This window comes from Microcaecilia unicolor, chromosome 6, assembly GCF_901765095.1.
Source record: "Microcaecilia unicolor chromosome 6, aMicUni1.1, whole genome shotgun sequence".
Taxonomy (NCBI): Eukaryota; Metazoa; Chordata; class Amphibia; order Gymnophiona; family Siphonopidae; genus Microcaecilia; species Microcaecilia unicolor.
The window spans coordinates 105,192,619-105,206,502 of record NC_044036.1 but is presented as its reverse complement, the minus strand read 5'-3'; the positions used below and the strand labels follow the sequence as shown (position 1 = coordinate 105,206,502).

The 13,884-nt window shown below is 45.1% G+C and overlaps 1 protein-coding gene across 1 annotated transcript in view; it reads right to left on the bottom strand.

The window, feature by feature from the left end:
• The window catches only part of VAV3 (vav guanine nucleotide exchange factor 3), a 594,162-nt gene that overhangs the window by 272,276 nt on the left and 308,002 nt on the right, over positions 1 to 13,884 (bottom strand). Inside the window, 1 exon segment of the mRNA XM_030206250.1 lies at positions 7,204 to 7,305. Within this exon segment, the coding sequence (XP_030062110.1) occupies positions 7,204 to 7,305 (102 nt within the window).

Here is a 13,884-nt window from a genome sequence, read left to right as displayed (position 1 = left end):
CGTAGTAACCTATGGAACTTTGTAAGTCGAAGTGCTTTGAAAATGTGTTCCAACTTTATATACCACCAGTTGAAAGCATCATAGCAGTTCACAGTTCAGTTAATATGGTTCAAAAACAGTTTCTATTTCAGATTAATATAAAACAGGAGGAGAAACAAACAGATAAATGATCTAGAGATGGGAGTAACTAGTGAGGTAATTAAACTTGCTGACGACACAAAGTTATTCAAAGTTGTTAAATCGCGAGAGGATTGTGAAAAATTACCTTACGAGACTGGGAGACTGGGTGTCTAAATGGCAGATGACGTTTAATGTGAGCAAGTGCAAAGTGATGCATGTGGGAAAGAGGAACCAGAATTATAGTTACGTAATGCAAGGTTCCATGTTAGGAGTCACCGACCAAGAAAGGGATCTAGGCATCGTCATTGATGATACGTTGAAACCCTTTGCTAAGTGTGCTGTGGCAGCTAAGAAAGCAAATAGAATGTTAGGTATTATTAGGAAAGGAATGGAAAACAAAAATGAGGACATTATAATGCCTTTGTATCGGTCCATGGTACGACCGCACCTCTAATATTTTGTTCAATTTTGGTCACCGCATCTCAAAAAAGATATAGAGGGGCATAATCGAACGCCCATCTCCATGGGCACCTATCTCCAAGGACAGATACGTGAAGGGGCGGGACAGACTGTATGTTCGAAAAAGATGGGCGTCCATCTTTTGTTTCGATAATACGGTTTGTGCCAGGCAAATGCATCGCATTTGGGCGGATTTGAGCTGGGTGGTATTGGTTTTCAGCGATAATGGAAACCAAAGGCGCCCAGCTTAAAAACGAACAAATCCAAGGCATTTGGTCATCGGAGGGGCCAGGATTCGTAGTGCACTGGTCCACCTCACATGCCAGGACATCAACCGGGCACCCTAGGGGGCACTTGTAACAATTAAAAAAACATTTTTAAACACCTCCCAAGTTCATAGCTCCCTTACCTTGGGTGCTGAGCCCCCCAAATCCCCCCCAAACCCCACTGCCCACAACTCGACACCATTACCATAGCACTTATGGCTGAAGGGAGGCATCTAGATATGGGTACAGTGGGTTTTGGGGGCAGTTTGGAGCACTCCCATTTAGCAGCACAAGTGTAACAGATAGGGGGGGATGGGGCCTGGGTCCACCTGCCTGAAGTCCACTGCACCCACTAACAACTGCTCCAGGGACCTACATACTGCTGTGATGGAGCTGGGTATGACATTTGAGGCTGGCATACAGGCTGGAAAAAAAAGTTTTGAAAGTTCTTGTTTTTTGGTGGGAGGGGGTTAGTGACCACTGGGGGAGTCAGGGGAGGTCATCCCCGATTCCCTCCGGTGGTCATCTGGGCAGTTGGGGCACTTTTGGGGGACTTGTTCATGACAAAAAAGGGTCCAAATAAAGTGACCCAAATTCTTGCTTCTGACGCCCTTCTTTTTTCCATTATCGGCCGAACGCACCCATCTCTCCTCAGCCGAAAAACACGCCCCAGTCCCGCCTTCACCACGCCTCCGATACATCCCCATCAACTTTGTCCATTCCCACAACAGACTGTAGTTGGAGGCGCCCAAAATCGGCTTTCGATTATACCGATTTGGGCGCCCTTGAGAGAAAGGCGCCCATCTCCCGATTTGGGTCGAAATATAGGTGTCTTTCTCTTTCAAAAATTAGCTGGATAGTGGAATTAGAAAAGGCGCAGAGAAGGGTGACGAAAATGATAAAGGGGATGGGACGACTTCCCTATACAGAAAGGCTGAAGCGGCTAAGGCTCTTCAGCTTGGAGAAAAGATGGATGAGCGGAGATATGATACAGGTCTATAAAATAGTGGAGTGGAACGGGTAGACGTGAATTGTTTACTCTTTCCAATAATACTAGGACTAGAGGGCATGCAATGAAGCTACAAAGTAGTACATTTAAAACGAATTGGAGAAAATGTTTCTTCACTCAACGTGTATTAAACTCTGAATCTTCACGATATTGACCCTTCAACTCTATCCTCCCATGTTTCAAACCTCCTCTCTACTGTGGCACCATCCACGTCTGTCAACAAGGCTGTTTCTTCTTACAACAATACTCTATCCTCTGCCTTAGACACTCTTGCACCTTTGATGACCCGCCCTGTAAGGCGTACAAAACCCCAACCTTGGCTGACTTCTAATATCCGCTACCTACGTTCCTGTACCCGCTCCGCCGAACGCCTCTGGCGGAAATCTCAGGCCCTTGCTGATTTCTTACACTTTAAGTTCATGCTGACCTCCTTCCAATCTGCTCTTTTACGTGCCAAACAGGATTATTATATCCAACTGACCAACTCTCTTGGCTCTAATCCTCGACTTCTCTTCACCACATTGAACTCTCTCCTCAAGGTGCCCCCTCCCCCAACTCCCCCTTCATTATCTCCTCAGACCCTTGCTGAATTCTTTCACAACAAGGTTCAAAAGATAAACCTTGCTTTCTCTACCTCACCACCTCTCCCTCCACTAGTCCGTTCCCCTCTCTCTCCTTCCCCTCATTCCCTTTCCTCCTTTCCTGAAGTTACTATTGAGGAAACTACACTTCTCCTTTCTTCCTCAAAATGTACCACCTGTTCCTCTGATCCCATTCCCACCCACCTTCTTAATGCCATCTCTCCTGCTCTTATTCCTTTTATCTGTCACATTCTCAACTTCTCACTTTCCACTGCGACTGTTCCTGCTGCCTTTAAACATGCTGTGGTCACACCTCTCCTTAAGAAGCCGTCACTCGACCCTACTTGTCCCTCTAATTACCGACCCATCTCCCTCCTTCCTTTTCTCTCCAAATTACTTGAGCGTGCTGTTCACCGCCGCTGCCTTGATTTTCTCTCCTCACATGCTATTCTTGACCCACTACAATCTGGTTTTCGCCCTCTCCACTCAACCGAAACTGCGCTTACTAAAGTCTCCAATGACCTATTACTGGCTAAATCCAGAGGTCAATATTCCATCCTCATTCTTCTTGATCTTTCCGCTGCTTTTGACACTGTCGATCACAGCATACTTCTCGATACCCTGTCCTCACTTGGATTCCAGGGCTCTGTCCTTTCCTGGTTCACTTCCTACCTCTCCCTCCGCACCTTTAGTGTTCACTCTGGTGGATCCTCTTCTACTTCTATCCCTCTGCCTGTCGGCGTACCTCAGGGTTCTGTTCTTGGTCCCCTCCTCTTTTCTATCTACACTTCTTCCCTTGGTTCATTAATCTCATCCCATGGCTTTTCCTACCATCTCTATGCTGATGACTCCCAAATCTACCTTTCTACCCCTGATATCTCACCTTGCATCCAAACCAAAGTTTCAGCGTGCTTGTCTGACATTGCTGTCTGGATATCTCAACGCCACCTGAAATTAAATATGACCAAAACCGAGCTTCTCATCCCCCCCCCCCCCCCAAACCCACCTCCCCGCTCCCCCCGTTTTCTATTTCTGTTGATGGCTCTCTCATTCTCCCTGTCTCCTCAGCTCGAAACCTTGGGGTCATCTTTGACTCTTCTCTCTCCTTCTCTGCTCATATCCAGCAGATTGCCAAGACCTGTCGTTTCTTTACAACATCTGTAAAATCCGCCCCTTTCTTTCCGAGCACTCTACCAAAACCCTCATCCACACCCTTGTCACCTCTCATTTAGACTACTGCAATCTGCTTCTTGCTGGCCTCCCACTTAGTCACCTCTCCCCTCTCCAGTCGGTTCAAAACTCTGCTGCCAGTCTCATCTTCCGCCAGGGTCGCTTTACTCATACTACCCCTCTCCTCAAGACCCTTCACTGGCTCCCTATCCATTTTCGCATCCTGTTCAAACTTCTTCTACTAACCTATAAATGTACTCACTCTGCTGCTCCCCAGTATCTCTCCACACTCGTCCTTCCCTACACCCCTTCCCGTGCACTCCGCTCCATGGATAAATCCTTCTTATCTGTTCCCTTCTCCACTACTGCCAACTCCAGACTTCGCACCTTCTGTCTCGCTGCACCCTACGCCTGGAATAAACTTCCTGAGCCCCTACGTCTTGCCCCATCCTTGGCCACCTTTAAATCTAGACTGAAAGCCCACCTCTTTAACATTGCTTTTGACCACTTGTAACCACTCGCCTCCACCTACCCTCCTCTCTTCCTTCCCGTTCACATTAATTGATTTGATTTGCTTACTTTATTTATTTTTTGTCTATTAGATTGTAAGCTCTTTGAGCAGGGACTGTCTTTCTTCTATGTTTGTGCAGTGCTGCGTAAGCCTTGTAGCGCTATAGAAATGCTAAATAGTAGTAGTAGTAATAGAATTCGTTGCCAGAGAATGTGGTAAAGGCAGCTTAGAGGAGTTTTAAAAAAGGTTTGGACAGCTTTCTAAAGGAAAAGTCCATAGACCATTATTAAAATGCCTTGGGGAAAATCCACTGCTTATTTCTGGGATAAGCAGCATAAAATGTATTGAACTTTTTTGGGATCTTGCCAGGTATTTGTGATCTGGATTGGCCACTGTTGGAAACAGGATGCTGGGCTTGATGGACCTTTGGTCTGTCCCAGTGTGGCAATACTTGTGTACTTATGAAGACAGAAAACCTGAATGGAAATGTAACTTAGTGCATTCAGATTCCCTTTAATAGTGGTGTGAGCTGAGTAGTGATTTGGTATAACATAATACTACTTATGATTTTTCCTGAATTGTTTTGTATTACAGCTCAGATAGTCTCAGAAGTACTTCTTTATGTAAATTAATATGTAAATAACAATTGAAAATAATGTAGGAAATTTTCAGTTTTAAATAGAGCTGCATGTCAATTGCAGTTAACTCTGCAATTAATGCATTTATTAATCACAATTAAAATATTAATCACATTGCAGTCTCCTGTCTCTCCAAACACCTCTTCTGCTCTCTTTCACTCCCAACCCATGTTCTCGGTGCAATCTGGCATCTTTACCCTCTACCTGTGATTCAACATCACCCCTCCCCCTCAGCACCTACCTTAAAAGTGGTCTTCTGTTGGCCCCTCTAGTTTTGCTTGTGAGTCTGCAGTTCACTCCCCTCCCCCCACCCAGGGTTCAGCATCTGCCACCCTCTCAAACCCCCACTCTGTCAATCTACCTTAAAGATGGTCTTCTGTTAGTCCCCAGTGGTGGCAACACTGCATATATGCTTCTTGCAGCCTGGTCCAAAGCTTTCCCTCTGATCTGTGCCCCCCTTGCAGAAACAGGAGGTGATGTCAAAGGAGGCGGGACGGACCAGAGGGAGAATTTCAGAGCAGGCTCCAGGCAGCATATGTGCACTGCCACTGCTGGGGACCAACAGAAGACCATTTTTAAGGTAGACTGGCAAAGTGGTGGCTCGAGAGGGAGGTAGATGCTGAACCCTGGGTGGAGGGAGTGGAGTGAGCTGAAGACATGTGAGCAGAACTAGATGGGCCACCAGTGGAAGCTATGGCCGAGGCAGTAAGCTCTAGCAGCTATGAGAAGAGCTTAATGCTGCTTATCACCATTTTTGTGTCACTGCTCATGGGGGTAGAGGGAAGGGATAGAGAGATTCTGGACAATGAATGGGAGGGAGATAGGGAAGAGAGAGAGAAAATGCTAATGGACCCCAGGAAAGAAAGAGAGATAATGGATCTGAGGGAATAGGAGAGGGAGGGAAGGAAGAAAAAGGGAGAGATGTATCTGGTGGAGGGAGGGAGGGAGATTATCAGTCCTTTAGGGAAGGGGGGATGGGATTTGATATAGCACCTTTCCGTGGTTACCATCAAAGCAGTATGCATATTATATACAGGTACTTATTTTGTACCTGGGCAATAGAGGGTTAAGTCACTTGCCCAGAGTTATAAGGATTTGCAGTCGGAAATAACTAAATACCTTTAATTGTGCGTTTACAAACTTTAATTGAAATGCAGCCCTACATTTTAATAGGTTTTAAGGAGCACACGTAATAAAATAAGTGTGTACCTTACAACATGGCTATTCAAACTTACTCTCTGTATCTACTCAGTGCTCCAAGTCAGCTAAGTGTTAAATTAATCTTTGCTGTGTGTTGACCTCAGAGTGATTGATTAGCTGTAGGCAAAGAAAATGTGTCTTTATTCATCACATGTACATGAGCCCTTATGACATGTGCCATACACATGAAACAACAAGCTAGGAAGACTGCCTCTGAAAGAAGTAAAATCCTAAGTTGTACATGTCAACTAAACAGTACGTGTTTTCCATAAAATATAAATCGGAAGAATCAGGTAAGAGTACACGTGAGCAGTTTTAGACATTCACTCTGCTGGGAAACATATTTAAGGGAATCAGTCCACTGCAGGCAATAAAAAAGCTTGTGTGCTAGAACAACTGAGGTCATTAAATAAACAATTAAACCCCATGTCACAATGGAATAAAGATGGCTAGACAGTGTATATTAAATGTCTGCTTAAATAATACCAATTTTTCACCAGCTGCAATGTTTTTGTGCCCCTTGGTAGCTCTATAAGGTATTTTAAAATCAAATGCCAATTATGTGCTTTTCCATGGAGAATATCCAAAAGAGAAATTATTCTGCCTCTTAACATGTTTCATTCACTTTAGTGAGTTTGATAGAAGCAATTTATTTTATTCCAGTAAAAGCACAAAGAACAAGCTTACAAAGAATTAAAAATAGTATGAATGCCATTCCTGCATATCCACATAAACCAAACTTAGGGGTCCCTTTAATATTGGTTAATATTGGCCTTAGTGCACCCTTATGTGGGTCTTTCCCACATGAAAAGACCCTTTTTACCATGGCTGAAAAAAACCCTGACTTTCTATTTGTTTCATTAATGGCAATGAGCTAATGTTGTCATTAGCAAGCGGCCATGTTTAAAAATTATTGCAGGAGCGTTTACTGCCACCTATTTTGTATGCAGTAAGGGCTTTCGCAATATCTGTGCGCTATCCCGTTAGCATGTGGTAATGTTCATGGGCTAACGGCTTAGCGTAAGAATGCCCCACTCTCCGCCTCTGACATCGCCCCTTAAAATATTCCCCCCAAAATATTTACTGCGCAGTTACTGTGAGCACATCCCAAAACTAGCATGTGACACTTTAGCATGTCCCACATTAGGTCATTTTTGCTGTATTAGGTGTGCGTTAGTGTCTAACGGAGCTTATTAAAAGGACCCTTTCTGCAGAACAGCATAGACTGTAGGCAGCATGCACCACTTACCTCAACAGCATCTGGCAGACTTTGCAGGACGTTACACGTGCAAAGGTATGCATTTTGAATTCATGAAAACTGGAATTTGCATTGTCTGGTCGTATGTTGGACCTACAGAAAGAAATACTAGTTCAGCTTCTATTCATGCTCTGCCTACACATCTACCAAGTAGAAACCCCTCTATTCATACATACACCTTGCCCCCTTCCTCAACTCTGCCCATAAGAGATCTACATTCCAAATCCCAGGAAAACAAGTCCCAAAATATATTTTAAAACCCAGTTCAACATTTACGTAGAAAATGTCAGTGTCAATAGTTTATATTTATATAGTATAGAATTTAGGAATCTTAGGGGGTCTTTTACTTAGGCGCGATGGTGTTTTTAGCGTGCGTTAAAAATTGGTGCACGCTAAATGCTAAAGACAACAATGTATTCCTATGGGAGTTGCATATAATAAACCTATCTAGGCCCTTCCAAAAACCCTGAAGCTCACGAACTATTGTGACAGGCTTGCTGATGGGCTTACAGCAAAAATAACATGAAGCAATTTTCCATGCAAGGTGTAGTTTAGGGGCTTTTTCTGTTATCAGGACTGGAACATAGATAAATGATTGCTGGCGAAATGGAGCATGCTAATCAGGATGATGTTGCTTTACCTCTGTCTAATAATCATGATCAATGTGGTCGAAACTAATAATTATCTACATTGTGGTCGAAACTAATGCTAACGAACTGTTAGAGCTGTATGATGTTAGAAGAGTATAAAATGTGATAAATGACAGGATCAAAATTGGAGAAATACTCAGAGATAGCACTCCTGTGCAGCTTTGTTGTAACTCTCTCCTGAGAAAAGAAACACAGTCTGTATTCTTGCTTGGTAAGTAATAAAGAGAATATTTTCTTATCTCTGCATGGCCTTCACTTCTTCTCTCCCTAACTGTATGAGTGTGTAAAACATTCTATTGGGTTGGGGAGGACAGAAGATTAAACAGCGTCTTTAGCGTTTAGATCGCACCTATTTTTAGTGTGTACTAAAAACGCCAGGAAGCCTAAGTAAAAGACCCCCTTATTTACATGTATAGGAAACATTATGAAGTTTTGGAGAAGATACGGTTATGATAGCAAGGAAGACTTTATTGGCAAATGAAATAATTAAGAAGAGAACGCCTGACATGGCCAAGTTTCACCCAGCAGGGACTACTTGAGGGGCTGAACATTACTGTTAAGATAATATTTGAGAACAGTACCATTAGAACAATAAAAAGATTAAAAACAAATATAACTGCTTTTACATGTATCAGAATTACCCCCCCCCCCAGGAGATTGGAGGTTCTGGTAAGGATTATTTTGTTTAGTTTTACCTTTCTGTATGCTTTTTCTGTGGGTAATTTTTCATTTTATGGATAAGTTTGATACTCACTTTGTGTTATTGATTTGTCCTTCCAATAATGCCTATGAATTATAGCATAAGGATATGTTCTAAATTTTGGTTCCCCCACATGCATTCTTGTGCTTTTTTACTGTAGTTTGTCATTGTGTATGTTTCACGCAGAGTGCTTCGAGATGACATTTTTATTATTATTCATTGTTCTTACTTAAGTACTCATTTCATTATTTATTTATGTTTATTATTATTATTATTATTATTATTATTAATTATTACATAATTCTGATACATATAATGCAGTTATATTTGTTTTTAATGTTTTTGTTGTTCTGATTTTACTGTTGTTAAATATATATTTTATTTATCTTAATAGTAAAGTTGAGCCCTGAAGCAGTCCCTGCTGGGCAAAACATGGCCGTTTTTAATTAGTTTGTTTACCAATAAAGTCTTCCTTGCTATCACTGTGTCTGCTCCAATGCCTTCATTCCTTTTGGAACTTGTGGACCGCTTGCCTGTCTGTTTTTTAAGAAACATTATGGTTATTATTTTAGAAGCAGAGCGAAGTGGGAATGTGAACCAGGATTCCCAAACATATCCATGTGTACATAGCACCATTTACATTTGTATATCACTTTCAGAAAGTCACTATTTACACGAGGATCCACATCATACAGAGGATTCAGGGGTGTGTGGTCTGGGCATGGCTGGGAACCACATTTATGCGTGTATTCCTCATTTTACAAAGGGAATATATGTATTTGGAAAGAAATTTCCATGTAGGGCTTTACATCAGCTCAAAAGCACATATATATCTTTTTAAAAATGCTAATTTCAGCCAGGGCTTTACATGAGGATTTAGGGAATCATTCACCTTCATCACCCATTGTTATCACCTCCATTGTTATCCACCTCCAAAATGAAACCACTTTAAAACTTCAGCCTCACCACTTGGGGGGAGGGATTTATCAATGTGGGCTACCGTTAAGGTGGGTTAATGTTCCACAACTTGTACTATTTCACCATAGGCCCCACTTTATGCAATGAGACTTGCCACCCAATATTAGGCCAGCGACAGTCAGCGTTTTTTTACATGCTGTCGAAAGCTAAATTAGCCTCCAATATTCAGTGCCAGGCCATGTCCAGGCACTGACACTGAATATTGGGGGTATATGTGGGTGGGCTGAGCAGTGAAACTTATGCAGTGCGGTCCCAGCCAATATTGAGCCAGGGCCTGCAGAAGAGTTTTGTGGCCCCAACTAAACATTGGGCCCGCATAAGTAAAAAAAAATGAGCCCCCGATGCATCCTCTTCCCCCTCCCTCTCCAGCCTGTGGCCACATGTCACTCCCCCCACGCCCTCCAACCCCAATTAATCAGTAGTTCAGATCAATGGCATAGCCACAGGAAGGCCTTGGGGAGCCTGGGCCCCCCAAATTGGATTTGGGCCCCCCAAGGTCTGCTGGTTTGGTTGGCGAGGGCCTCCAAGCCCCACCAGCAGAAGCCCTCCTCCAGCGATGTTCACTGTCATGCTACCTGCCCTGCTTCCACACCCCTCCATGTGCATGTTCAGTTTTAGTGATATTGAGCACGCACACCGAGGGGAGAAGCAGGGCAAGTGGCGTGGAAGGAACAGCGCTGGAGAAAGGCTTCTGCTGGAAGGGCTTGGGAACCGCTGCCGGCCCAGGTATGTGGGGTTGTGGCAAGGGGCGGAGAGCAGCAGAAAATATAGGCAAAATATGCCCCCCCCCCCCCCCACACTTTGGGCTCGGGTCCCCCTCCCTGGACCTACCTCGAACCCTGGTGGTCTAGTGGTGGTCATTGGGGGGCAGGAGCCCAACCCCCTTGCCCCTGCCCCTTGCAGCACCTTCCCAAAATGGCCACCACAACCTCTCATGGCAGCTTGCAGTATTATATGAAGTACCACGAGCTGCCAAGAGAGGTCATAGCAGCATTTTGCAAAGGCACTACAAGGAGCAGGAATGAGAGGACTCTGCTCCTGCCCTCTATGACCACACTGGACCAATATGGATCAAGGTAGGCCTAGGGGAACTACCTCAACTACTGAAGGGTTGGGGGAGGGGGCGTTTCAGGGGGAGGGGGAGTGGCTTATGGCCATGGCCTGGGGTGAAGGGGAGAGGGGAATGCATCAGGGACTTGGGGGGGGGGGCTTAAATTTAAAAAAAATCTTATTCAGGTCTCGGTCCAATATTCAGCTGGGACCTGCATAAGTTAAGCGGGTGATTTTAGAACAGCTTTTGAACTATCCTGAATTCACCTGCTTAGCTTATGCAGGCCTTGGCTGAATGTCACCAGCATCCACATAAGCCCCAGCTCCTCCCCAACACTGCACCCTGGCCTGTCCCTGACCAGCCCAGTTTTTTTTTTGGGGGGGGGGCGGTCAGAGGTGATATTCAGCAGCACTGCCCAATTTAGTGCCACTAAATATCGGTAGTTGGATGGCAACAGGCGATTTAAGCAGGCCACAGCCTCTCCAGCCTGCTTAAATCACTCTGAATATCGGCCTCCTAGTTACTAATAACCTAGGTTAACAGTAAAATAACCCATCTTAATGGTAGCCCACATTGATAACTTCCCCCATTAATTAGCAGCATTTACACATGTAGGTTTATTAATTGGGGCAGCTACTGATGGAAGTGCCAACACCTCCATATGGCAGCTGCCAAAATAGTGCTGTTCATTTTTTCAATATGGATGGCTATTCCTGTTGCATGTGCTGGCAAAAACACATGCAAACCTGCAGATATTTTAGATTAGACTCTGTAATGGCTGAGCTTTTTCTAAAATATCACTAGAAATAAAACATGGAAAAGAAAATAAGATGATGCCTTTTTTATTGGACATAACTTAATACATTTTTGATTAGCTTTCGAAGGTTGCCCTTCTTCATCAGATTGGAAATAAGCAGGTGTTGGTAGATGACAGTATATATAAGTGAAACATCAAAGCATTTCACTGACAGTCTAACAGGATGAGGGTGGGTTAGGTGAGAGACAGGAAGAGATGGGTAGATGAGGGACAGGGAGATATGCATGGTTATAAGAGGGTGACAAAGCAGTAGAATTTTATGGTTTATAATGGGCTAGAAAACCCAGATCTTTGTTAAGTCCTGTCTGGTGGGTGTCAAAATATTTAATCATACTGACTTTAAAATATCACTGGAATTGAGCATGTCCTGACCTGCATATCTCAATTTTGATCTTGTGTTCTATATAAAATAGTGCTCCAAGTATCCATATTTTACATCCCAACCAAAGCATACACTGAAATATTTATACCATTTTCTTTAATTTATGTATTTTTTCTTCATAATGTGCAATATCATCCCCTTTACTCAGTTTGTAATATGAGTTTTGTTTAAGAAAAGCATACTCTAGCTCAATGACAGACTAACCTTGTGCACAGTAGCTTCCCTTCTTTGTGTGCATTTATTATATGACTAGGAAAAAAGGCCCGTTTCTGACAGGAATGAAACGGGCGCTAGCAAGGTTTACCTCGGAGTGTGTGTGTTTTACAGAGTGTGTGTGTGTGTGAGTGTGTGATACAGAAAAAGTGAATGTGTGCGTGTGTGTGACAGAGCGAGAGTGAATGTGTGAGTGTGTGTGACAGAGTGAGTGTGTGCGAGAGAGTGTGAGTGTGTGTGAGAATGAGAGTGTGTGCCAGGGGCCCCTCCCAATTTCAGGTTCCGCTCCCCCCCTGCAAGGTCCAGTGGCCGCTCTCCCTCCCTCCCACCCACACAGTTCCAGGGTCATTCACCCCCTCTCCCCCAGTTTCTGGGTCCCCCCTCCCTCCCTCCATCCCAGTTTCTGGGTCCGCCTGGCCCCCCTCCAAGTTCCAAGGTCCGCCACCCTCCAAGTTCCAGGGTCTGCTGTCCCTCCCTCCCACTCACCCACCCTGTTCCAGGGTCGTTTCCCTCCACCTCTCCCCCTCCCTCCCTCCAACCCAGTTTCTGTGTCCGTCTGGCCCCCCTGCAAGTTAGTTCCAGCGTCGTTGCCCCCCCTCTCTCCCTCCCTGTTCCAGGGTAGTTGCCCCCCTCTTTCCCTCCCCTCCAGCCACCCACCTGCAATGTGGTGAAGCTGACTCCGTGGCTGAAGTGAAGGGTTTTTTTTCTTCATGTTCGTCGCTCTGTAACCATCTCTGTCGGCCCCACCCTCGTGCTTCTGATAGGTCCACCGCCCTCGACATCAAAACGTGATGACATCGAGGGCGGCGGACCTATCAGAGGCGCGAGGGCGGTGCCGAGAGAGATAGTGACAGAGCGACGAACCTAACGATCCTAAAGAACCCTTCACTTGAAGCCACGGAGTCAGCTTCAGAACGTTGAAGGTGCATTTTATTATAGTAGAGATGCTTTGTCGTACTCCACTGAGAACAAGTGTTTCACTTTGGCTTGTGTGAAAAATTATTAGAAAAAATTTTTAAAAACCACCTTCTTTACCCTAAGAACAGGCTATCTAAAACTGCATACTCAAGTTGTATATTTAACTAAATTATTTTTCAAGGGATGTACTCTATAAACCCTTATGTTTTAAGATTGCTATCCTTTACTTCCCATCTCTATGGGCTCAATGCTGACCAATATTCAAAAGGGTTTAACTGGGCAGGAGAGGCTCCTACCCAATTAAACTCCACTGAGTGACCCGGCACCTGATATTCATCAGAACTTACTCGGTCAGTGCTGCTGAATATCACCGCTAATCGGCAGCGGCGTACTGAGGGCGGGGCTGTGGGGGCGGTCCGCCCTGGGTGCACTCTGCAGGAGGAGTGCAGGGAGTAGCCGCGTGGCTGTCGGCTCTGCCGGTTCCCTGCTCCCTCTGCTCTTACTTCCTGTTCCGGGGCAGAGGGAGCATGGAACCTGCAGAGCCGACAGCTGCGCGGCTGCTACCAGCACCCAGCAGGTAAAAAGAATGCACCCGGGGGGGGGCTTGGAGGTGATGCGCCGGGGGGGAGTGTCGTGCTGCACCCAGGGGTGGGACGACGCTGCACTCGGGGGGTGCGCAGCGGCGATCCGCCCCGGGGGGCAGCCGACCAAGGAACACCGCTGCTAACCGGCCATTTCCTAACCAGTCAGGTTAGGGGCAGGCTGGGGGCGGAGCATGGGTGGAACGTCTACTTAGCCGGTTAGTGGCAATTTTCAGTTAGCAAAAAGGCTGTCCTAACTTTGGGGCCCTTTCACTAAGCTGCGGTAAAAAGTGGCCTGTGCTAGTTTGTACGTGTGAAATTGGAGCGTACTGGGCCAATTTTTACAGCAGCTGGGAAAAAGGGCTTTTTTAATGGGGCAGTA